The sequence below is a fragment of the Melanerpes formicivorus genome, unplaced genomic scaffold (genome assembly GCF_026170545.1).
Source record: "Melanerpes formicivorus ecotype bairdi unplaced genomic scaffold, bMelFor1.0.p_v2 SCAF_40, whole genome shotgun sequence".
NCBI classification, from domain to species: Eukaryota; Metazoa; Chordata; class Aves; order Piciformes; family Picidae; genus Melanerpes; species Melanerpes formicivorus.
The window spans coordinates 5,649,064-5,674,046 of NW_027142392.1; the positions used below are offsets into that span (position 1 = coordinate 5,649,064).

Genomic DNA, 24,983 nt, shown 5'->3' on the forward strand with positions numbered 1-24,983 from the left:
CACCATCCATTTTAATATTAAGGCTACAACTGAACTACAACAGGAGTATTCTGGAAACACATATTCTTAGTCCTTCTGACAAAAAAAAAATTCCATTTCATGTAAATGAATTAAATTTCATGTCCACAGTTCATGGAATATGGCATGGCCTCCTTTGGAAGACTAACATGGCAGAAATATGGCAGAAATTTTTCTGCCGTAAGAACACAAAGTTTCACTTGAACATATAATGAGGAGGTTTGACATGACACAGCCCTTGTGATTTCACCACACGGATTTATTTCCCTGGCTTTAACACGAGCTAACCAGAAGCCTCAACTGAGTGGGTCTGACCACCAGGCAGCACATCACCAAGCCAGACAAAGGCTGCCCAGCCACAGCTGTATGTCTGTGGCAGATATAATGAACTGCTTGTTTAGATGTGGGAGTCTCATTGCCAGCAACTCTGAGCTGTGTAAGAACTAAGTCAAAACGAGTTGAATTCAGGGATGAGGCCAAAAGCAAAAGCATGTGCCACAAGGGACAAGGGATTGACATTAGAACTCTTGCAAAAACTTTATTCTTTTTCATATTTTGATTTAGAGGCAGCTGCATGCAAGGCAACATTTTGTTCCACACTAACCGCATCTCATACACACAGCACTCCAAGGGACCATCTTTAAATGTGTCTTGTTCACCAGGCTTTTTTCCACCCAGGGAAAAAATTACAGACCCAAAGCCTGTGTCTCTTGGTACCATCTGCTGCACAGTTACCCTGAATTGGTTACCCAGGCTCTGTGGGCACCAAATAAAAAATCCTTAGGATTATGTTAATTGTTCCTTGATGAGTCTGTAATTAGTTGTCTAGCTCATTGAAGTTGCAGATAAAAAGGTCATTGAAAATAAAAAAAGAGATGCTAATAGTCAGATTTTTACAGAGAAACAAAAGAAATTTGGAAAAATATCAAGCAGAAAAACACTCAGCTTGACATTTCACACCCTTCTGCATGTCCCCAGAATAGCACTGCAAAAAAATTTGGACTTGTGAACAAACAGACACGACAAACTGACAGCTTAACAAACCCAGAAACGGCAGTCCATAGACTTACATCGCTTACTGAAGTAGATCACAGTAACTCCACAGCTGTCAACAAAGCTGTACCAGTTTACATCAGCCAAAACCCCAGAATTGGAAACTGCCTCTACCTCTTCCATTTTCTCCTCGTTTCAAAAAAACCACGAGGCTGTTCACGTCAAAACATATTTGCTAAAAGCGGCGTTACCCTGCGTTAAGTGAATGCATTTAGACAAACATTGAAATCCAAGCCCTCTTCAGAAGAAAATGTAAACCTTGTTTTGCCTAAATGACTGCACCAGAGGATAAACTTGACCTAACCACCGATGAGTGAAAATGAAAGTGAGCCAGAGAAGGCAGTATCAAAATTATCTGAACGATTTTCTGAAATTAAACCCATAAATCTGCGCTTCTGTCCCTGGGAAATCTGGTTGAAAAAAATCTCAGTTGAAGTCGACATCGTGCGACAACTTACATCTCCTAAACCTCCAAGCACCAGAAACAATCCTGTGTGTCTGATCAAAACCTACACAGAACTGCAAACATCATAAAAATAGAATGCCTGTACTACTTGGGTTTGGTTTGGTTTGGTTTTAAGAAAAGCTGGAAAGTCTGTGCTGGATTATATTCAAGATTTTGAGGGAGGGTTTTCTTTAACAGGAAATATGTTTATCTCATTTGGTCTATCTGGTCAGCCCTGTAGAGTATGAAAACTGATGCCATCCCCAGACTTAATAATTCAACAACTTTCAGATGAAACTGTAGTAAAACTAGTAGGTTTCATCTCAACTTGAACCTCAAATATGTTCACAGAAAGGATTACCAAGGTTTGCAATGATGTGCAGAGAATCTTAACTGAATACAGAGACTGATTTTGGATCTTCTAATCACACAGGTACCCCCACCAAAGATGTCCACAGTAGATAAAGGAGGCAATGCCATAAGACAGGAGAATTCAGGCTATGAGGAGTTTTGTGGTCACACAGAAGACAGGGAGGGAACAAATGCTCCTTAGCAGGGCAACAGCCCAAATGCTCCCATGGCTCAGGGAAGAGCATGGGGAATTTAACCCAAACAGTAGTCTGAATGCAGGGAAACTGTCTACTTCTGCCCATGCAACAATCTTTTGGTCCTCGTAAAGCATTTTGCTCATTTTACCCATTGAGTGCACAAATCTGCATGGACTGATCTTGGATCCCCATCTGCAGTTTTGGCAAGTACAAACCACACTGGCTTCTTAACGTAGCAGTAATCCAGCCCCAATGTGGTGGGTGGAGAAAAGCAGGAAATAGAGTGTCTATCTTAAACTAGCAAAGCCTAGTGAAGATCAGCAACATCTACAAAATTAGGCACAGCTTTTAAAACTATGTTGGACTCAGACAGATTTCCTTTGGTGTAGCTGCATGTCTCTTGCCATTAGTCCTACAGGCATTTTGATAAACAAACCGACTATGCTGGTTACTTCAAATCTGTGCAGGAATACTTTGCTGCAGTTTGTTGTCATTTAATGGCTATTTTAATTGCACCAAGTATTTTCTTTCTCACCACTATGAGCAAACTGATCCAACAGATATATTACATATACACACATTTAATTATGGAAATCTTTCTGTAGTAGTCTGACTTGCAGCATTAGATGTTGAGTTCAAAATGCATCCAATGAAACTATGAAGGTGTTGCTAGTAAGTGCACATGGACAAGGGACCTAAAAAAATCCAAGTGCTCTGCACAGGGTATCTGCTACAACAAACAAAGTGAAGCTCAGATAGCCCAGGTATGAGTTCTTGTATCCCATGATGAATACAAAATATTTCAAACAATCCACGAGGAATTTTGACTAGCCTTAGCTGTCACAAACTGGTTCTGAAATGCCAAGTGTTGTTCATCTATACTATATTTAGCACTCAGAGCTGATTTTAAAAGTTTCTGAACCCTTTAGATACGTTGCCTAGAAGCAACCACCTCCTGAGCACACAGTTATATTTAGATACAGGTGCTGCTTTTGATATTAACTCCTTTTTTCCAAGATGGGAACAATCATATTATTATGAACTTTTTTCTGCTAGCATACTGTTGGACGAACTGGACACTAAACATTGGTTTGAGGTTAGTTCTCTATTGAGAGAACTGGGGATGGAAACAGACACTGGTAGAACGGTAGTAGAACATCATGGCTCCCTTCATGCAAAGGACTGTTAACAGATTCATCAGCATGAAAAATATTTTTCTCAGAGAAGAATAGAGGTAGAAATAAAGAAAGCAAAGAGAAAAAAGGTTTGCTACTATAGACACACTGATCATTTTGTCACGGAATGAAACACCCAGTTTTACACTGGGACTCTAAAAGGAGCAAATGCTATGCTTAGAGGAAATTTTGGAGGCGAGTGATTTAATTCATCTAGACTTTTTCCAGTGGTGTATTTTCTTGTGTCTTATATGTCTTATACATTTTTTATTGTTTCTCCCCTCCTTTGAATAGTCACAGTTACTGAGTCTAAGGGAATTTTAAATGTGTGCAACAGAAGGAGTGGTATTTATAATTATTGGTTTATATTTCAGTTTAATTGCTTTTTTCACCAAATTGGCACTCGGAGCCTTCTAACCTAGAAAATTGTATTTATTTTCAGCTTTTAAATTTGGGATTTTCCTGAGTGCTTTATTCTACGAGGGAAAGAAAATTCCTCCAGTCAGAAAACACAACATCTCTCCTGGCTGCTGCATGCTTCTGCTCTAAGCAAGCAGCAGAGTGGGTGGGATTCAGTCTAGAGCAATAGCTCAAGCTTTTCATTAAATAACACTTCACAACTTCTACATTCGTTTGCAGCATATGCCAACAGGCAATTTATTCTCTCTGCTTGAAAGTACCGTGTCACAATCACTACATCCTGAATAAAAATGTCATTAATTATAGATTGGGAAATACAGTTAATCTGCCTAGTTATTTGACGGAAGTAATCCAGTGGGATATTCAGTATTTCAGCATAATCAGCTGTTTCAAATCTTAATTAGATGCTTTTGGCTGGGTTTTTCTGAAACTCCTTTTAATATAAGCCTTCTTATGTAGAAGCTTTGCAGACTGAACACTGAAGATTGATTTTGCCTATTATTTAAAATCATGCCTCCAGGTGAAGCTGTAGATATGGAGTCTCAAACTGATTTGTAGCCACTTTTAGGCTGGACGTTAGGAAGAAGTTCTTCATAGAAAGAGTGATTGCCCATTGGAGTGGGCTGCCCAGGGAGGTGGTGGAGTCACCATCACTGGAGGTGTTTAGGAAGAGACTGTATGGGGTGCTTGGTGCCATGGTTTAGTTGATTAGATAGTGTTGGATGATAGGTTGGACTCGATGATCTCGAAGGTCTTTTCCAACCTGGTTAATTCTATTCTATTCACTTGTTCAGTGAATTTTGATTCTAATGTTTCAGGTCTTGTGGTTACAGTTTTACATGACAAATCCTTTACTAATTATTTGTCCAGAACAGAGTGGACTTGAATTTACATTGCATTCTCATACAGGATGTATCTACAATCCAGAATATCACAGTATCACAGTATAACTAAGGTTGGAAGAGACCTCGAGGATCATCGAGTCCAACCTATCAACACAGACCCCATGACTAGACCATGGCACCAAGTGCCACGTCCGATCTCCTCTTGAACACCTCCAGGGACGGTGACTCCACCACCTCCCTGGGCAGCACATTCCAATGATGAACGACTCGCTCGGTGAAGAACTTTCTCCTCACCTCGAGTCTAAACCTTCCCTGGTGCAGCTATTTCATTTTAAACAAGATGCTATAAATGAATGTGGTAGAAAAGAAAAAAAAAAAAAAAGAAATGGCAAAGAGAGAGAGAAGAGTGACCAACTAAAGTCATGGGAATGCCAGGCCACATTCATGCATGATTTGAAAACCTCTGACTCTTGAAAAATGTGTAGCATTTGCCTCCTCTGGTGCCATTATCAACACACTTTGGATACTGAGTGCCAACATACTTTTCATACAGTCTTTGTCCTCTCATGAACACCTTCACCTCATTGTCCAGTGGAAAGGTCCCATCATCTTTTCGGAAGCGGTAGAACAGCTTGACATCCTTAAATTCCTTATGCTCATCGCACACTGAAACACAAAATACATTTACAAATCTTCATATCGATGTTAAGAAGCTGAGGATCCACCTAGAGGTTTCACTGCTGAACTTCAAAGCAAGCCTAACTCCCTATATTTCTGAGCATACAGCTCTGCTCAGTTCTAAAAACTGAGAAAAGGCTGAAGTAAACTTTCAGCTAGGTAACCAAAATTCTAGGTGAGGTAGATATGGGTTCATCACTTTTTGTGTGCATTACTGAGAACACAAAAAGATCAGAAAGGCATTCGTCTGCCATATACCCTGAAAATCTTTCGCTTACAACAGTCTGTTATCTTGTTTGCTTAAAAGGCCATCAGTGTAGAACACCAAATAATTTAAGGATTGGCAAGCTTCTTAAAGTCATGTGTATTAGTTCAGCAATGCTGTAGAAAACCTGAACCTTGGTGCAGAAACAGTTAAAAGTCTCCTGCTGTCTTGAAATTGTCTCAAGTGCTCCACCATGCCAGCCTGCAAATGGTAGGTACAACAGCAGCACACTGCAAAATGCTAAATAACGTTTATAAGACAGCAGCTGACAATGGCCTCTCGTAAATGAAGAATGAAGCTCCATACAGGGCATTAATTAATGGGAAAGGCATCCCAGACAAGTCATTCCTGGCAGTTGTCAGCCCACATACATGGGCTCACCCTCTGCACTACAGGAGCAGGAACTGGTACCCCTTTTATTTGACAAGAGAAAGGATGCTCTGAGCATCCTGCAGAACCTGTCTGAACCTCTCATGAATTTACCCTAGCTCACTTTGCAAACTATTTTATTAAATCCAAGTGCCAATGCACGAATATTTTCAAGAAATACCTGCTCTATGTGTAATATATGCACAGATATATAACATTTATACAAAGTTCCAGTGTGCAATTGGTAGAAAACATTTGAAGGCTGTTAAAGATTTAAACAAGCATTCAGCAATAAAACATCCATTGCTCAATTAAACAAAGTCACTCAGGCACCCGTGCAACTCTTCACTGACATTTTCTCAATAGAGGATTAAGTAGTCAGACTTGAATACCCTATAATTACTTTATTCTTTAACTATCTACTGTGAGTCCCAGTTTCCATAACAACCCAGAATTTTAATTTAATACTCAAGCAGAAGCTGTAGAAGTGGCACTCATTCAATATGTGCATTTCTTACTTTAATTAAGGTGGTGTTAGTGCGCTGCAGATAGCAGCAGTATTGCTGCACATACAGTGACCCCTTGCACAAAGTCAGCGTTCTAATACTATACATTTGAAATCAAGGGCTTGGACCTTCTTTGTTTGTGTGCCTCCTAGCCTTTATGTGCACCAAAAGGCAACTGAATGCTACCACTGAGTTGGAAGTCTCCTTTTCATCAGTGTAAATTGTTATTCAAGAAGCTGAAAGGAACAGATCTCAAATAGACAACTAGTTTAGGAGAAAAATAAGCAGAGCACTCAGAGCACTAACTTTCATGCAGCTGTACCAGCACTTATGTTTGTGCAGCTGGTGTGAGGGACAGGGCCAGAGAACTAATCCACATGAGAAAAATGACCTTTTTTTTGCCGGCTGATTTTTCAAATGGCTTTTTCAGCTGGAAAAGTGCTCTGGGGAGCAGGGAGGTGATTGCACCAGGCAGAGGGGACAGGATCCAGCTGGGACTGCTCGAGAAGCAGGGAAGCAACAGTCTCCAGTGACTTCTCCGCCCTGTACTGACATAGGGAATGTCACCTACACCTCTTCAGCCTCTCCAGGGTCCTTGCACCACAGGGGACCTTGCTCCTTTCCTGGCAGGGAAAGCATCCTACCTATCCCATACTTTGACGTACAGGAGCTGAATTTCCCTGTTTCACAGCAGTCAGTAAAACTGAGCTCAGAACTTTTCAGCAGCTGACATTGCACTTACCATGGTGGATTATGCTGTGATCCAATAATTTCTGCACCAGTTTAATAGCTGTCTCTCGGTCTGAGGCCTCTTTATGGTCAATCAGCCAATCGATCAGCTCTTTGGCAACAAAGCAGTTCGGGTAGGTCTTAAGGTGGTGACGCCGATCTTTAATGACCTTTTCTTCATGCAGTCGGAGTCTGGGGGTCAAATCACAACATGAATATCAAGCATAAATAGGTTTTGTAACTATGAAGACTGGAATAAGAATGCAGCAGTTGAACCCAAGCCCTGCTCACAGGATGAGCTTTGCAGGTGTTGGATGAAAAGGAAGAAACTCAGTGACACATCCAGTGCTGGCATCTGACCACCAGGCAGTTCACAGCAAACATTTGTAACAGCTTTAAACCCCATACTTGGAAAAACTGGTTTTCAGCCCAGTGGAAAAGACCAAAAACTGAAGAACAGCACAGCGTGCTAAGCCCATTCAGGTATTTGCAATAGGTCAGTTTACCTGACAATAATTTTCTGGAATTAATTTTCTTATATTACCACTAACACATTCCATGTTACTCTTATTAGCATAGTATCATAGTATCACTCAGGGTTGGAAGGGACCACAAGGATCATCTAGTTCCAACCCCCCTGCCATGGGCAGGGACACCCCACACTAGATCAGGCTGGCCAGAGCCTCAGGGGATGGGGCCCCAACCACCTCCCTGGACAAACCATTCCAGGGCTTCACCACTCTCATGGTGAAGAACCTCCTCCTCACATCCAGCCTGAATCTCCCCTCCTCCAGCTTCATTCCATTCCCCCTAGTCCTATCACTACCTGAGATCCTGAGAAGTCCCTCCCCAGACTTCTTGTAGGCTCCCTTCAGATACTGGAAGGCCACAATTAGGTCATCTCGAAGCCTTCTCCAGACTGAACAGCCCCAACTCTTTCAGTCTGTCTGTGGTACCACTGCCATAGATTTTATACTTTTTTTTAGTTTCATTCACTTTTCAGCTGTAGTTTCTTTCTTGGTTGGGCAATTTTGTTTTGCCTCCAGATGCACAACAAGCGTAGCATTTATGACTTAAAATTCAGGCGCAAAGCTGTTCCAACACAATCCTATCTAGCATAAAAAAGCTTGCCTCTTACTCCAAATAAAGAAGAACTATTTCTCACTTGGGGAACTGCTGGTAAATGCTATCTCTCTACCTGCAAATTCTCCCTCATGAACTTGAAGGCAAGTTGGTTGGATGGTTTTGAGATGCCTGCATCAGAATGCAAGATCCTGGTTAGAGTTTTACCTTGTTACTAAAACTTACAAAATTCTGCATCTTTATTTTTAGTTGTTTTTTTTCCCTAAATAAACAAAATTAGTAACATTATCAATCAAATGATGGATATAGGTTTTAAAAAAGCTTTTTTATGTTTTCTGCTTTCTTGTTTCCATCTTAATTAATAATTTCCAATAATTCTGGTTCTGTAGTGCTCTGCCTATGCAACAGTTCTGGAAAAAACATAGAAACCACAACACTGGGGGCTCCTATCACATTCATTTCCATGTGGCCAGGATCCTACCTTGTAAACACACCCACTGACTTCAAAGATGTTCTGAGTAATGCTATAATAATTGTAGGGAGTACAACTATGTCTGTTTTCTTCAGAGGGAGATAGCACAGAAGGGCGTTAACATGAGCTTCAAGAAGCACAGAGCAGGAGTCCAACTAATTTTCCTCTCCATGCGATTCCAGTACAAAACAATTACTTCTCCTTACACTCAAAGAAAGGGACAATATTTGGCTGGAGTCAGTGAAGAAAATGTTATTAGGGCATCATACAAAGTTTACATAGGTTTCCACCTAAGAATAGCAGCAAAACAGTGGTTTTGTTTTGCAGCACTTAGCCTTGAACTACCCTGGAATGGCCACTCCGTGATAAGGAATTGAAAAAAAAAAAAAGCTTTGTAAACATTTAAAAAAAGATTTAAAATAAAAAAAAAACAAATTACTTTTCCCACTAAAAATACCAAGAAATAAGATTAGTAATCTGGAAAGAAGTGCTGGTAAATATCCCATGCATTGTGAAATTCTCTGAGCTAAAATACCTTTGCTGCAACCGTATTTTCCAGATGTGCTCTAACAGCTGTTCCCATACTTAGAAAGAAAAGCCTACACAGCTTTGCTTACAGAACATGCCATTATCAGTATGTCTGAAGAAGCTTTGCATTTTAAATATGTTGCAGGTTCTGCTAATGTTCACCCAGTCCTATAATGCACAATGCTCTACAAGAACAAAACCGGGGAAAGAAAGTACAATACATACATACACCCAGCTTTCAGTCCTTGGTGTAAGTCTAAACGGATGGAGTTCCTCCGATACAAAATGGAAACCCCTTTCCATGAAATTCTTTGTCCAAACATTGTGTAGGAGTGTGCCTGGACTGGTCTGACATTCCACAAACAAGCCAGTAGCCAAGAGCCCCAGAAATTGGTATTTATGTCTTAAACTCTGACTGAAGGCTTTGCTACAGTTGGTGGGCTCATAAATATTTCAAATTCTCTCTCAAAAGACACAGGATCTCACTTACAACCTTCTTCCTCACTCAGAGTACTTAGAGGCTCTCTATATGCCTTTTTGCCTATCTTCAGAAAGCTCTGAGAAATTTCATTATCTTCATTATCTCCAGCCTCTTGCTGGATCCAAATTTGCTAAGAGGTTATGAAATCATTAAGTCAAACAGAGCAAGCCTCGTGAAGCCTGAAAAAACAAATATACCCACAATTTCCAAATGAAAGTGGGAGATTTTTCTGCACTCTATAGCAATTGCATCCATACTTTAGAATGTCCAGGGTAATTTATTTGTAATAAAGAACAAATAGGGAATTTAGAATTCCCCCCTGTGGTGGTGTATGCTGTTTTCTCTGTTAGGGCTCCCTCACCTCTACAAACCTGCTAAAATTAAACCATATGGAGGAGAAGTAGCTCAGTAAATTGAAACTGTGCTTATTGCAAACTAGAAATATAAAAGCCTCAGGTAAAGTTACTGAGCATATATTGCCACATGCAAATCAAAGTTTTTAAAAAGGGTACATGTTCAGAAATATTTATCAGGAGACAAAGTCAAATGGGATAAAAAGGGAAGAATGTAGCACTGAATGCGATTATACACTGGAACCAATGCTCAAGTGGTCAGTTCTTTATCCCTTGGCATTGGGAAACAGGCTTCTCACCAAAAGACTTTGATGTTTCCCATTTAAGTAACGTTAATCACCTTTAGTCAGCTAGTCTGCATGACACCAGTCACATTTCTCTTGCTAGAAGTTTTTCTCAAGAGCTGCCCAGGAGTACTTGTTCACTGACAAACTAACCCTGAGCAGTTTAAGGGGTGAAGGGGAAGAAGAGAGAGGGCGAACCACAAAGAGAAATTCAACAAGCCTTTGAAACACTGTCCCTCTTTTTAGAGATGAATAGTTCAACACCAGAAAAAAAATCCTGTGTACACCAGGACATCATCTGTATAGAATTCCACATATTACTTGAGATTACCTGCCAGATTTTGCACTTGGGACCAGTCTCCCCTGCCTGCAGAAAACAATGTGAGAACTAAAGCATTTGAGCAACTGCCTGTGAACTGTAACAGGCATATGCAACCCTTTAATATTTACAAATTGATACCCATGGCTCTTATTCATGCTTACAACAAATAAAGACAGCCTGTATTTGCATGCATGCATGCCAGAACAGTTTTCTCGGGGGCCTGTCTAAACAGGAGTTGCTCCTCATTAACAACATGTAGAGACTCTTGCTCCAAAGAGAAGTGCCTTCCCCCTGCAAAGCGTGGAATGGGCTAACCCAGAACCCGCTGCTCCTGCTTTGCAGTAAACATGGCCAGAGTTAATCAGGAACAATGCTATTTGTCGAGAGGCCATTAGGCAGTTTGCCAACTGTCAGAAAAGTCATGATAATGGAACAATCAAAATCCTTGCGTAGAAATGAAGAATCAGGCACTAACTTGGGAATAAATTGTTCTTGCAATGAACGCAAAACGCAATGAAACTGGTGTTTTGTTTTTCAACAGGGAAATTACATGTTTTAAGGTTTCTTGCACCTTTTCCTGAGCCAATGGGTAAGGGTTTTGCAAAGGCAGTGCCTGCACAGAAGTCTAGCTTTCCTTTCAAACCCCAGAGAAGGCCAGCATGCTGGCTGAAGACAGTAATGATGTCACAAACTGGACCACAGTCCAAATATCTCACCCAGCTATTTCCCTTTATTAAGTCTAGTAATTTGTGCTTGGCTTACATAGATCTTGCAGAGCACCATCCAGTCTTGACTTCTATGTACAAAAAGACAATAAGCCTTCCTGCCCTTCTTGACAGTTTTCTGAAGAATTCCCCTACCACTTGCCAGTACATCCAATACAGTACCTGTGGTTACCCTTGAAAGGCTCACTGAAAATGTGCAGCGAACAGGCTGGTTCCTAATAGACAACATGGACTTCCATATGGTGCCCCAGGCATTCATCAACTTCAACCTTCCTGAACCAATCATAAACACACATACATATATCATAGAATGACACACTACTATGGGTCAGAAAGAACCTTTAAAGGTCATTAAGTCCAACTGCCCCTGCAATGCGCAAGAATATCTTCAACTAGATCAAGTTGCTCAGACCTCTGTCCAACATGACCTTGAAAGTTTCCATGGATGGGACAACTATGACCTCTCTGGACAACCTGTTCCAGTGTTTCACCACTCTCATCACAAAAAATTTCTTCCTTACATCTCATCTAAATCTCCCTCTTTCAGTTTAAAACCATGGCCCCTTGTCCTTGTCCTGCTAAAAGGTTTGCCTCCATCTGTCTTAAAAGCCCTCTTTAACTACTGAAAGGTAACAATAACAACTCCTCAGAGCCTTCTCTTCTCTAGGCTGAACAATGCCAATTCTCTTAGCCTTTCTTCATAGGAGAGGTGTTCTATCTCTCTGATAATTTTTGTGGCCCTACTCTGCATCCACTCCAGCAGGTCTTGTGCTGAGGACTCCACAGAGCTGGACACAGTACTCCAGGTGAGGTCTCACCAGAGCAGAGCAGAATGGCAGAATCACACCCCTTGACCTGCTGGCCGTGCTGTTTTGGTGCAGCCCAGGATATAGTTTGCCTTCTGGGCTGCAAGTGCACGTTACTGGCTTATGTCCAGCTTTTCAGCCATCAGTATCATAAGTCCTTCTCTGCAGGGCTGCATCCCCCAGTACTGATACTGGGGGTTGCCCCAACCCATGTGCTGGACCTTGCACTTGACTTTGTTGAATTTCTTGAGGTTCACGTGGGCCTACTTCTCAAGTTTATCCAGGTCCCTGTGGATGGCACCCTGTCCCTCAGGCACGTCAACTGCACCAGTTAGCTTGGTGTTGTCTGCAAATCTGTTGTGGGTGCACTTGATCCCAGCCCATCACTGATGAAGATATTAAACAGCACTGGTCCAAAATATGGACAGTGCTGAGGGACACCACTTGACACAGATCTCCATCTGGACATCAAGCCAATGAAACTGCTCTCTGGAAGCAACCATCCAACCAATTCCTCATCCATCAAAAGTCCATTTATCAAATCCATATGTTTCCAATTTAGAGAGAAGGATGTTATGGGAGTCCATGTCGAAGGCCTTACAGAAATCCAGACAGACAACATCTATAGCTCTTCCTTTGTCCACTGATGTAGTCACTCCATTATAGAAGGAAGACCTCTATATTGATCAGGTTAAGAATTACCCTTAGAGAAGCCCAGCCAGATGGACAGACAGATAGAAGAGTAGAATGACAGTGAAGAGACCATTTAAAGTGAAGATTGTTTGTCTGTTTTCTAACTGTAAGAGTATGACCCATCTACAGCACAGTAGACAGCCACCTCATTAAAAGATGGCATTTTCTGAAGTGTCTCAATGACTCAGAAGAATAATTCCCACTGAAAGTTAAAACTCACAGGTCAGCTGCAGATCCAATTCATTACAAAATGTAACAGAGTTTGTGCACAAATACACATCCAGGAAAACACTGAACAACCTAACATGTCCTTTATACTAAACTGTTGCCTTTGCACTGTCAGCAAAAAAGTAACTAGATCAGTGGCCATGTAAACTTTGTACACACAGGCAATCACGAAGGTACTCTGCAAATGTAATGTGTATTGCTGGGACAAGCACTTCCAGCTGGGCTTGCCAAGTCTCAGATGAAGTATCAGCAATTCACTGATGCCTGTTCCTCTTTCTATTTATGCTTCAGTTCTGCAATCACTTAGTTCTGTTACTTGATACCTAGAGGGGCTAAAATACCCTTTAAAACATGGGGTCATGCTGGAAATAGGATGGAGATATTTCTGTGTTGGCAGCTGTGCCACAGGAGGAATTCTACCATCTGAAACAGGGTTAGGGAAGGTGTCTTCAAAGTATTCCTGATAGCAGTTCTCCTCAGTGAGTTTATCTCCCCTTTACTGCCCACAGCCACATAATCAATGCAAGGATATGCCAGAACACAGAGCCAGGTAGAGCGATTTTGAATAAATCATGTCTTGGTGCACTGCAGAGGAAAGCCTGAAGCTTCCAAAGAAGTTCACCAGTGCCCCTGTGGCTTTAAAGAAAACATTGGGGCTGCCTCCTCTATGAAGTCCTTTTTTATAAATTCAGACAGGAATAAGGTCAGTAAGTCTGCAACCAAGACTGCACAGAGACATCCTCAATACTCATTACACCCCAATAACACCAACAGGAGTTCTAAGGGATGGACCCATAGGCATCAAAGCAAAATGACATTTTTTTTGGACACACCCTTTCAGCCCAGAAATTCAGGCTCACAGCCTCCCTGGTGAGTAACTGCAGATTGCAGAGGAAATCAGACCTGTGTGTTAATATTGATCTGCCACAAAACTAGAGGCCAGTTGTAAAAAATGGCAATTCAATATTTAAACCTCAAAGGTGTCTAATCTGAGCCTTTATCAAATCTTCACATAAACCAACACAACACAATGTTGTTGACCTAGTAAAACAGTGAATGTAAGTAGGATCCTCAGATAACTTCTATATTGAATTTTGGAATGCTTATGTTGGTAATTTTCTAGGGTTTGACCTTGGGAGGGAAAGAACATGTGTAGTGGACTGCTGACTCCACTCTTTTGGCTGTGATATACCCTCATGTGGAGGGTAGACTAACAGTATCACCAAATCAGACCAGCATTTGTTCACCTCTCAAGAAGAAAACCTCAGTATCTTGCAATGTTACAGATCTTACAGCACTTTCTCATGTCCACAGAAAGCTGTGAAGTACCTCCCTGCCTGCAAAGCCATTTTACTTTGATTTCACTTTTAATGAAAATGTTTAGAAGCATGAATAATAATTCCAACTGCCTGCTTACTTGAATCTGGAGAGCTTCCCTCACGCTGGAAAGCATAAAAGCAGGCTTTATAAAGACTAAACCACAAAATACAGGCAAGTTATTATTTCTCCTAGTCATAAAGAAAGTGGAAGTCTGCCTGCCCTGCTCCAGTTGCTTGTTTCCTGGGCTGAAGCTGTTAGAACTCAGCAACTCGCAGATTTCCTCCTTAATAAGGAAGTCAATTAGAACTGTGCTTCTCGCTTGTGTATGGAAGAGCTGAGATGCACACATGGGACACACACTCAGGTGTCAAGGTCTGTGTTCTTTCCAAAAGAACCAATGTATTTTCACTGAAGAGCAAGCCATCTTCCCTTATCATTTTCCTGTGTAAGAATTACAAGGATATTCTTAGGCTTGCTAAATCAGTAAGTACTGTGGGGACTAATTTTCTTGGGGATGTCTTTCCAAATCGAAACTGAAGACTTCTACCATAAAGCCCCAAAATTTCAAGATACAGACCAGAAACCACAGGACAACTGTTACAGCCATCACTTGACTGGATTAGCACAGTAGCCAAAAGCTTACCAACTCTCATGGACTTATGCTGAAAATCACTCTCAATAAAGGGAGTCTTTTACATGCAAAAAACTGAGGAAGGAACAGTGTGACTCTTAGGGGAGGCCAGTGAAAATCAGTGACATTTGTGTCAGGGAATGCAGAGCTGTTATCTTGGTAACATGGCTGGAAGAAGTGAAAGGTTAAACAGGGCAAATATAGGTCCAACAGCCCAAGTCCCATTGATACATCTCTTTCTGCTAGCACTGTAATTCAGGAACCTGGAGAGACAGACTGGAAACAGGGGAATAGGATGCTGGACTACAGATCTACATCACTGGAGCCAGGAAGAGGGACTGTAGCAAGAACACAAGTGGCTGTGCCAGAAAGCCCTGCTGCATGACAACCACTCTCTTGGATGCGTACTGCATTCCCAAGTGGGTAGGGAAGCCATAAAAAGCTCCAGGCTGAGGTCCCTTATTCACCAAGGCTTCCATCTCTTTTACACTGATGCACGGGGAAAAGCCGCATATGACCTTGTTATGCCCTTGCACTGCACGCAGCAAGTTTCTGACCTTCTGAGAAACGAGGAGGCCACCCACTCATCTCCCATTGCATATGGAGAAGACCAACTCCACAACACCCAGAAAGCACCACAGTACTGAACAGGTTTGCACTGCAAACAGTAAAAGGCATCATTATCTCGCAGAGGTAACGTAAGAAACCCACAGAACTGGTATTAGCTAAGAGCCTTATCTCAAGTGCAGTTGTGATATTTTTCTCACCCTGTCAATGAGTGACAAATAGTTTCACTGAGACGTTTTATGGCTTTGGGTCACCCATGATCTCAAAGTCCTTTCAGGCCTGGCTGCTCTCAGCCTGAGCATGCCAGACCTGCAGATCTACCTGGCATTTTATGCCCCTCAGAAAGGCACCCACTGTTTGGGCTCCTTTCAGCAGTCCTTGTCAACCTGCTGAATGTAAGAGAAGAAATTTCTACCTTCATCATTAACAATACATCATACTGCTGTAATATCTCAATTGCTTTTAGCAACTGTTTCCCATCTCTGCACAAAACTCTTAACCAATTACTGTGCTGTGTAATCAAGAGCATCATTAAGCACAAATAGGCCAGTACCTGACAGGTAATAAAATGAGTAATAAAATACAGAGTGCTATGTACTGTTGTAAACAAACCAGACCTTATATTGAGGCTATGATTCCAGACCTTATACACTGCCAACAAAAAGAGTATAGATGCAATATTCTTTCAATATGTAGTAAGCCCTATTAAATACATCATGTTTTGTTTATCTCTTCCCATTCTAGATGAACAGCTTCCCTCTTTTTGTCATGTGAAAGCAGTGAGTTCAAAAAAATAATCACCACAAAAGGCACTTTGTATTGAATTCCTTAAAACAAAAAAAAATAACCCTGCCATATTTTGGCTCTAATACATGTGGCTTTTTTTCATCCTCTGTGTTTGGCAATAGTACAACACGCAGAATGTTATGCTGGCAAAAACCTGATTCAAGGGAGTTCTTTTCACTGTCTTCCAGAAGCATATTGAACTCCAGTGTTTGATCACTAAACTATAAACCAGAACTAGACCTGATGCAAATTTTCAAACACTGAAAGTAATGACCCATTTGATTGCATCACCTAAAGGTGATTAAATTGCTAGTGGATGACCTTCAGAGTACAGAAATAAGAAACAGAGAAATAGGTAAGACTATAAAATGGAAGGATGTGAACAACAAAATGCTCTGCTGAAAGCTGAGAACTTGGAGGCTGAAAGAGAGTAAGAAATAGCTGATTATGCAGTAGCTAAGCTTCCACTAACTGCAGGCTACCAACAGGCTGAGACCATACAAGTGAGATGTTTCCACAAATTATGGTTAATCCAGATGTTCATGCCATTGTAGATGATACTACAGGATACCATCTAAATGTTGTGTCTTGCTCATGCCACGCTCGTCCAAGTAGAAACAATGAAGCAGCACTAGGCTGGTGTGACAAATGATGAGCCAGTCTAATGAGCAAAGACAGAAAGATACTAGCTTGGGAGTCTAGCCTCATTCAAAGAGAAAAAAATGAAAGGAACAGAACTGTCATCTAGAATTTCTCAGGTGAGTTAAAAGCAGAGGGCAAGAAAAGTACAAGCTGATTGTACAGTCAACATTAACTTTTTCCTCCAATGTCTGAAGAAAATTCTATGACCTTTGTGACATACAACTGTGTCCAAAAATGGTTGGGGAACGCTGTAAGGAAACCTCATCGGTAGGCCAGCAGCATGCACAGAGGCCAAGGGTCCAGTCTACATACTTGCTAAATTTAAGCAGAGAAGCCAGGAGCAGCTGCAATGGCAGAAGATCTGCCTGCCAGCTCCACAGCCCAACACTGCATTTTACCTTTGGGTGAAGCCTCTACATGCCTGTAGTTGGCTTTCCTGCCTCCATGTGCAACACCCACTCATTCTGCTGAGACCCAAATCACCCAGTTTGTAGGAACCTCCAGCCACCCATTTGAGAGCTTGTGAGGCTACTACAGAGAACCTGACTATACAGTCATCATCACTCTGGTCTTATCAAGCTTGGAATTTGTCTAACTGAACATAGTGGCATGTTGTATTTAAACAGAAGTATTTATTGAAATAATAAAGAGTAATTATCAAAGTATAGCCTGAACAGACTCATGCTTTTGCAGTTCTCTTAAGTTGTCCTGTTTGCTTAATAAAAACATTGTTTTGAGTGTAAAATATAAGCTGAAAGCAACAAATCTGTATAATCTTAATTAACATTATGCTCATTAATATGTTTCTCTTGAAGAGAAACCTGTACCAACCAATGAGGTTTCAGTTCTGGACCCCTCAGTTTAGGAGGGATGTTGACTTGCTGGAACGAGTCCAGAGAAGGGCAATGAAGATGGTGAGGGGTTTGGAACACAAGCCCTATGAGGAGAGGCTGAGGGAGCTGTGGTTGCTTAGCCTGGAGAGGAGGAGACTCAGGGGTGACCTTATCACTCTCCACAACTACCTGAAGGGAGGTTGTAGACAGGCAGATGTTGGTCTCTTCTCCCAGGCAGCCAGTACCAGAACAAGAGGACACAGTCTCAGGCTGCACCAGGGGAGGTTTAGGTTGGATGTTAGGAAGAAGTTCTATACAGAGAGAGTGATTGCCCATTGGAATGGGCTGCCCGGGGAGGTGGTGGAGTCTCCATCATTGGAGGTGTTCAGGAGGAGACTTGATGGGGTGCTTGGTGCCATGGTTGAGCTGTTTAGGTGGGTTGGATTGGTTGATGGGTTGGACACAATGATCTTGGAGGTCTCTTCCAACCTGGTTTATTCTATGTATATTCTATGTATTCACTGCATGTGCACAATGAAAAAGAAGAAATGAATCACCATCTACAGAGAAAAAATGGAAGATGTCTTGATTGCTCCAAACTACACTGAAGGAGTTCCAAACGCACCTATGCCAAGTGGTAATAATGATTTTACTCAACAGTTCTCCAACATAACACTATTGTACTTGGTTTTTCAACATAGAAAGGATCTCTCTCTGACACCAATGTTTTAATGATAAATAAATGTCCTATCTGCTTTAAATCTCTTTCTTCATCTAGATCATACAAACACATAATGTGAAGAATTATGATATATGAGTTTAAGGGCATTACTCAACAACATGAAGTTACTCACTGCTTAAATTCTGGCAGTCTAATGAAGAACCTCAGCATTAAGGAAAACGTACTAAAAAATCCTAGTTTGAGACTAATTCTATTTCAAGAACTTTACTTTTGCAAAAAAATCTAGCCTGGAGATGGTTTCTTTAGATGAGCTCAGCATTTTTCTACATCTGGCAAATTATATGAACAGATACACAGCTGCTGCATAACCACTTGTTATGAATAGCTCCTTCTGTCAGGATGCTATCAAGGATCTTGTCTTGTTTGATTAGGCCTTGTTAAATGTTCACAAGTAGATGAGCTTCAAAAAGATAAATATTACAGAAGTGTTCTTCCTCTGCTCTTAAGATTAAATGGAAAATTTCCTATAAAGTAACAAACCAATAGTGACTCCAGAAAAGCTCTGCTGAACAGCTTGCTCCCATTGCTGGGCCATGTGTTTGCTGTATCTCAATCTAGGCAAAATTCTCTCTTCAGGCATGCAGAAAGGTCAGTAAACACACATGTATGTGCCCTGGCAGTAAGTTCAAAATGTGACCTCTTATTACTTTAATAACTCAGAACATGTAGCGTGAACCTTATCCACCAAGTAACGGCATCGGCTTTACATATGCCATCAGCCGCACCTGAATGCTGATAGACAACAATATGGTCATGTCTACAACATACTCCAAACTCTGGGTCAGGCCTGAACCTGAATCCAAAACACATGTTGCACAAACAGTTAGGGATAGGCTTTAGATGGACAACAGGAGAATAGGAGGTGAGAGGTTAGGGCCGAGCACTGTGCCCTTTACACTGACTCAGATATTCACCTACCATCAGCATAAATGACCCAACACCATGTGTTAATCCCAAATCTAATTCACTGGCTCAAGACAAGCCTTGACATCACCTGTCCTGAAGAAAGGGAGGATCTGCAGGAGCATAGGTATGGTTGCACCTTAGATGGTGTCAATAACCAGGGCTGAGCGGATGGACCATGTGCATTTCTTGTAGCTACCCAGACATGTGGAGGCATGCTAAAAACCACACCAAGGTTTAGTCCTTTTGGTGAGCTCTGGCTACCAAAGCACAATACAAACAGTGCCAATTAGGTCTTCATTTGAATGTAACTACATAATTTTCTTAATGCTTAACAAGATGCCACTCCACATGGAAGCAGGATGTGCTTGTGTGAACTGCTGAAACGGCAAAAAAGCTCATAGCCACTGACGACATGAAACCATTGATCAAGTGGCCAACACTTTCCTGCACATTTTTTCTATCATTTTCTGAGGTGGAATACTGGTATTTTACATGAAAAGATGTGTGTGCTAAGTCTTCAGCCTGCAAGTAAAATGTCACAAATTCAAGTCCACAGAAATTTTCCTTAGCCACTATACATTCAAATAAATTCTTCTGTGTTTATTATCATGCTTGTCCTAAAAAGTTTATGCAATCCTTTTTTCTCCCTCCTTTGTCTCAGTGTTTCCCAAGAGTACCATTACTACTGGCCTCAAACTCAGACATTCCATATTCATCAGAAATCAACACAGAATACAAACATAATTCATGTGAAATTATGTAGGATGCACTGTTTCAGCTGGTGCTAATTTACAGATTTAACAAAAAAGGGCACATGAAGTTCTTAATATATTCATTTGGAAGCTGCTCTGGCTCCTCTGTAGCTAAGCGAAGTGAATGCAAGCAATTATCTTTTAACCACCACTGTCTCACTCATTGCAGCAGGCCCAAAGTATAGCACTTGGAAAAGCCACCACTTCATAGAAACCTAAAATGACTGGGTTTTTCCCATTATGAAATGTTTTTAAAGGTTCTAGGCCTTGAAGCATTGTGATAAAAGCGGGAGAGGAGACTCAAGGAGAGGAGAGGAGAGGAGACTCAAGGAGAGGAGAGGAGAGGAGACTCAAGGAGAGGAGAGGAGACTCAAGGAGAGGAGAGGAGACTCAAGGAGAGGAGACTCAAGGAGAGGAGAGGAGAGGAGAGGAGAGGAGAGGAGAGGAGAGGAGAGGAGAGGAGAGGAGAGGAGAGGAGAGGAGAGGAGAGGAGAGGAGAGGAGAGGAGAGGAGAGGAGAGGAGAGGAGAGGAGAGGAGAGGAGAGGAGACTCAAGGAGAGGAGAGGAGAGGAGAGGAGAGGAGACTCAAGGAGAGGAGAGGAGACTCAAGGAGAGGAGACTCAAGGAGACTCAAGGAGAGGAGACTCAAGGAGACTCAAGGAGAGGAGAGGAGACTCAAGGAGAGGAGACTCAAGGAGAGGAGAGGAGAGGAGAGGAGAGGAGAGGAGAGGAGAGGAGAGGAGAGGAGAGGAGAGGAGAGGAGAGGAGAGGAGAGGAGAGGAGAGGAGAGGAGAGGAGAGGAGACTCAAGGAGAGGAGAGGAGACTCAAGGAGAGGAGACTCAAGGAGAGGAGAGGAGAGGAGAGGAGAGGAGAGGAGAGGAGAGGAGAGGAGAGGAAAGGAGAGGAGAGGAGAGGAGAGGAGAGGAGAGGAGAGGAGAGGAGAGGAGAGGAGAGGAGAGGAGAGGAGAGGAGAGGAGAGGAGAGGAGAGGAGAGGAGAGGAGAGGAGAGGAGAGGAGAGGAGAGGAGAGGAGACTCAAGGAGAGGAGAGGAGAGGAGAGGAGAGGAGACTCAAGGAGAGGAGACTCAAGGAGAGGAGAGGAGAGGAGACTCAAGGAGAGGAGACTCAAGGAGAGGAGACTCAAGGAGAGGAGACTCAAGGAGAGGAGAGGAGAGGAGACTCAAGGAGAGGAGACTCAAGGAGAGGAGACTCAAGGAGAGGAGACTCAAGGAGAGGAGAGGAGAGGAGAGGAGAGGAGAGGAGAGGAGAGGAGAGGAGAGGAGAGGAGAGGAGAGGAGAGGAGAGGAGAGGAGAGGAGAGGAGAGGAGAGGAGAGGAGAGGAGAGGAGAGGAGAGGAGAGGAGAGGAGAGGAGAGGAGAGGAGAGGAGAGGAGAGGAGAGGAGAGGAGAGGAGAGGAGGAGTAGACCAGGTTGGAAGAGACCTTCAAGATCATCGTGTCCAACCTATCATTCAACACCACCTAATCAACTAAACCGTGCAACCAAGCACCCTATCAAGTCTCCTCCTGAACAGCATACAGAGAAAGCAACAGCTCTCATTGTTTTGTGCATATTGGAAGAAATATTATCACTTTTAAAAGGTGGGCACATGGCTGATTTAGTCATGCCTTCATCTGCATCTGTAAAGGCAAGGGAATTTATCTCATCACCTTCCAAATGGACTACGGGATGAGATGCACTCCTCCATAGGAAGAAAAGTGTTAACAGTTCTAGTACCTCATTTCCTCAACACAGGACTGAAAATCCACTTTCCACAAGCAAAGTTGGACCTGTGGAACTATGGAATTTATGGGCACAACAAACCTCCCAAACTGGGTCCTTTGTGTACCATATGAGCACACTCAGCAAGTTCCTGGTATTGCCAGGCAGGCAGAGAATGGGGGAGCAGGTGGTTTGCCATGAAGTTCCTTTTCCTCTTGCAATGTCAGCACAACATAAGCCAGTGGAATTTCATAGTTTCATTCAGGGTTGGAAGGGACCACAAGGATCATCTAGTTCCAACCCCCCTGCCATGGGCAGGGACACCCTACACTAGATCAGGCTGCCCAGAGCCTCATCCAGCCTGCTCTTAAACTCCCCCAGGGACGGGGGCACTACAATGAACTACTGGCCTCACACCATGGGCTACTCCATACACTGCCCCCAATCTTTTCTCTGTTCTCATCCTGCAAAGACTGACATAAACCCAGTAACTCCTCAGTATGCTCACTTTGGTTTCTGTCCCCTACGTTCTTATGAAATGTATCTACAGATAAACTTCATAGACACCTGAAAAGTTCTCTTGGTGGTGGAAAGATTTGAAATACTGGCATCTTCTGAACCTCACAGGATCTTGTAAAAACCTAGCCTGACTTAAGATCAAGTTAAGCACTTAGGCAATCAGGTTCTGACTTTCACACCTTCATAAAAATTCTTAGCTGAAATGGATATTTCCAAAGCTCTTGGACTTTAATTTGGAAATTGATATATTTCTCATCTTTGAATTTGCTTGGAGAGCTGGACAGTGTGAAAGGAGTTATGCTGTCAAGCACTGCATCCATTGTACAAACTAACCCAGCTGATTCTGCACTGGAATGGCTTAGGAAGTACACCCACAAGCCCTCCCACCAATGAAACTGAGTGGATAATAATCTCTGGTTGTCAGTTGGTAACAAAAATGCTGATAACATCAGCCACTAAAACTTAAAGACACTACAGCTTAAAGGCACATCACAGTGGGTCTTCATGAAATACAGAGTAATTTGGATTGGAAGTGACCTCTGGAGCTCATCTGGTCAAACCTATGAGCATGTTCAGATGCTTCAGTACAAGTTGCTCAGGGTCATGTAAAGGCACGATTTTAATACCTCCAAGCTTTCCTGGGCATCTATTCCAACTTTTTACTTGTCCTCACAGTGAATAATTCTTTTCAAACATGTAATTAGTAATTCCCTTGCAAATTTTGCCCACTGTCTCTTGTCCTATCTCTGTGCACCTTGGAGAAAACTCTCTCCATCACCGTACACCTTCTCATATAGGTAGTTGCAGATTGCAGTAGGATGTCCCTGAGCCTTCCCTCCTCTAGGCTGAGCAGATGCAGCCCTCAGCATCTCCTTGTACACCATGTGCTCCAGTCCATCCCTATCCTGACAGCCTCTTTGGGGCTTTCTCCAGCATGTCAATCTCACCATGACATACCCTAGTAAAAGGTGGTTCTGTGGAGCTCCTTGCCCCCTGACTGCAGGCCAGCTCATCTTATCCCTTGTACTGTCATTGGTGATTGTCTGACACAGTGGTAACCTGGCTGTCACCCTCGTGTCAAATGCACACCAATGCAGGTGCACCAGGCCAAGCAACAGGAGGGTTTTTTTAAGGGATTTGGGCTGCCCTTTTCTGCAGCAGCAGTTTAGACACATGGGCTCAGGGCTGCTGTAAAAGCCACAACATGACCTACAATCCCCTGGCTCCTCACAGAAACCAGAAAATTCTCTTCTGCCTGCAAACCCCTGTCAAACAACTGTGGTAGCCCGTGTAATCACCCACACAATTGCAAGGAAATGTAGGATTATGGCCTTGTTATGTGAAAACCAGCTTCCATATTTGCTCTGAATTAGCAAACCCAATCAAGCACATTTTTTTAATTATCTCTAAATGCACCTTTGAGATCTGAATGCTTTTGCTAGATTGAGACACTGTTAAGAAGCAAACCATGAAGACTGTAAAATTATAGGGCTGATAATTAAGACAGGGAGTTGCATTCTGAAGTAGTGCTGTGATGTTCTGGTCATATAAATTACATAGTACAAGTGTCATAACATATAAAATGTCAATATTTATCTCTAGTCATGCACAAAACCATGACAAGAGTGATGTAGCAAAGATAAAAACCTTGAAAGAGAAATAATCTAAGCAAATTGCAAACATTGGGCTTTTAAACTAAACAAGATTTCTTACAGCCTTGTCTTCTACTGGAGTCTGAAATTTTTTAATGGGAATCCAGCAATGTTTGACCCATGTTGAGCTTAGGCAAGTAAGCACTAAGGGGGTGGTCAAGCAAAACCCAGCAGTGGCTGCTGCCACCATTCCCTCTCTCCATACTTGACCATGTGTTTCTGCCAGCACCCTCAGCCCCATGCTAGCACTGGTTTGACCTCATGCTGACCCTGTTTAGAAAGTTGAACTTTTCAGCTGCTTTCATTCTCTGAACTTCTGATCCCAGATGAACACCAGTGAACTGTGCAAGGGGAGCGATAAGAGCAGGGCAGTGGCAGCCTGCAGTCAGATTGCTGTATCAGAAATCCACAGCCCTAAACTGTAGTTCAGTGACGTAGGGTAAACCACCACCCATTTCTCCTCCAATACTTCTTCAAATAAAGCTTTTATATGGTCATGTGGTAAATTGGTTTGGACAAACTGACCCAGATGAAACATTAGCCATACAAAAGCCCCTACTGATCACTTCTCCTGAGTGGGTCACCTTATGGCAATGGTCCAGAGATGCTTAAGCTGTCCAAAGGAAGGGAAGTACAGAAAAGTGGAGGGTCTGTATGACCTCTAGGGGTTCCTTCTGACCCAGTGCCTGGACATCTAGTGACAGGGCTGAAGAAGTCTATGTCAAGAACTTAGGTGGACTGCAAAGAAGCTAAGGTGTGCTGCTGGCACAATATCCTTCACATTCTTAAATTCTACATCACAGCAAGCACAGAAATTCTCTAAGTTGTATACTTCCAAAAAGTACTGGAGTCTAGAGAGATAAGAAATACCTCCATTAAAATAAGA

At 42.4% G+C, this 24,983-nt stretch overlaps 1 protein-coding gene across 1 annotated transcript in view; it reads right to left on the reverse strand.

The window, feature by feature from the left end:
- The window catches only part of DEPTOR (DEP domain containing MTOR interacting protein), a 77,115-nt gene that overhangs the window by 45,100 nt on the left and 7,032 nt on the right, over positions 1-24,983 (reverse strand). The window contains exons 3-4 of the mRNA XM_068158636.1: positions 7,065-7,243; positions 5,047-5,170 (exon numbers count right to left, since the gene is read on the reverse strand). Of these exons, the coding sequence (XP_068014737.1) occupies positions 5,047-5,170; positions 7,065-7,243 (303 nt within the window). The remainder of the gene's footprint in view (positions 1-5,046; positions 5,171-7,064; positions 7,244-24,983) is intronic.